This window comes from Bidens hawaiensis, unplaced genomic scaffold, assembly GCF_021521415.1.
Source record: "Bidens hawaiensis isolate Kalapana, Puna unplaced genomic scaffold, B.hawaiensis_p1.1 tig00001412_1, whole genome shotgun sequence".
NCBI classification, from domain to species: Eukaryota; Viridiplantae; Streptophyta; class Magnoliopsida; order Asterales; family Asteraceae; genus Bidens; species Bidens hawaiensis.
This window is the reverse complement of record NW_027491079.1, coordinates 1493746-1495296: the sequence shown is the minus strand read 5'-3', so window position 1 is coordinate 1495296 and position 1551 is coordinate 1493746. Positions and strand designations below refer to the sequence as shown.

The window sequence follows — 1551 nt, the reverse complement described above, 5'->3', positions numbered from 1 at the left end:
AACATCTCATGTTGACTTTGACCGACCGATATTTCTTGTTAAATTCCAACTTCATAAACAAAAGAAATGAACCTCCTCTTTGTGGAACAAATTTTTCTTAAATGCGTCTGTGGAGACGTTTTCAAAAGGCACCATTTTTAAAAGGTTGGGAATTTGTACGGAGCAGGTAGAAACAAAAAAGAACAGTCGGGGAAGACTACTTTTGAGCTGAAGATTTAAGGGAAAATTTTTACCGGCTCCCTCAACTCCTTCAACTTTTTGTTCGGTCTTGTCAGTTACTTTACACATGTCAGTTTTTAATTTGCGAAGAAATCTCGTCGGAACGCTTCGCAAAGTGGCGTCCCAATCCAAATTTCTAGTGACATTACCGGAATAATGAAGATTTATGGCCTTTTTTTCTCTCTCTAAAAGTGGTCCCTTTTAGGAATCTTCCCAATTTCAAATGCTACTTCAAATATACTTTTATTTTATATCCTGATCAGTGATCACTGATGTATCGAACGTATGCAGTTATTTGGAAGACAAAATCACAAAAAGGGTTCATTTAAGAATATTATCTACTTGAGCCAACTAAATTAGTTTGCACTCTGGTTATATTGTTCAGCCCGTTGGTTGCAATTTATTGATCCGAAGCAGGCCCATTTGTTCCCCCAAAAGCCCACTTAAATTTAAAAATTAGTAATTTGGTAGTTCAAATTTATAACTTTTAAAATATAGAAGAAGTCTGGAAGAAATCAGCTTATTAAGTTGTATTTGATTTGTAAATTGGAACCAGATTCTGCAAACTTATTGTAAAAAAAAAAGAAAAGAAAAGAAGAAAATTACAAAAAGAAAAAATATACTTCATTTCCATGAAAGGATAAACAACTTTATTTACATAAACCAAGCATTAAACGTAAAAAGGGTGCGGCTAAACATAACCCCTCTCACAAACTTGTGGGTGGGCCCCACCATTTCCCTTCTCATTGGGGGGGGGGGGGTTACAGATAGATGCACCGAATAAGAAAACATTCATAGTACTAATCTACCGATTCTTGAAAGGTGTGATCTTGATGACAAGTCCAGGAAACACATCATCCGGATCATGAATATGCGGGTTTTCTTCAACAATATAAGGATCACCACACTTGTCACCAATCGTGTGCAACGTCTCTCCTTCACGAACGACGTAAATCTCATCACACGGCCCATACTCCACATTTGTTTGAACCCGTTTCACAATTCTTTCATTTTCAGAGGTAGACGACTCGCAACAACTTAAAACCAACATTACTACCAAGAACAACGAGCAGTACCATGAGAGGGTCTCGGGCAATGCAGTCAATGAGTGAACTCTAGCCATGATGATTGATGATAATATGTTTTCGGGTTTTAGGGGGTTTTATAGGTAGGGATTTTAGGTTGATTAGGAGGAGGGTTTGGTTGTTGGAGTTGTTGTGATGGAAAAACAAAGGGATGGAAGTTGAAGTGGTTGTTTTCAATGGGGTAGATAAATGTCAATTTTTGTTAAAAAAAGAGACGAAAAAAATAGAGGATGCAATGCAAGTATTA

The 1551-nt window shown here is 36.9% G+C and overlaps 1 protein-coding gene across 1 annotated transcript; it reads right to left on the bottom strand.

Moving 5' to 3' along the window:
- Positions 1-1024: 1024 nt before the first annotated feature.
- On the bottom strand, positions 1025-1342 carry LOC143574933 (uncharacterized). The gene has a single exon (XM_077059430.1). It carries the CDS (start codon positions 1340-1342, stop codon positions 1025-1027), a length of 318 nt encoding a protein of 105 aa, XP_076915545.1.
- Positions 1343-1551: the final 209 nt, after the last annotated feature.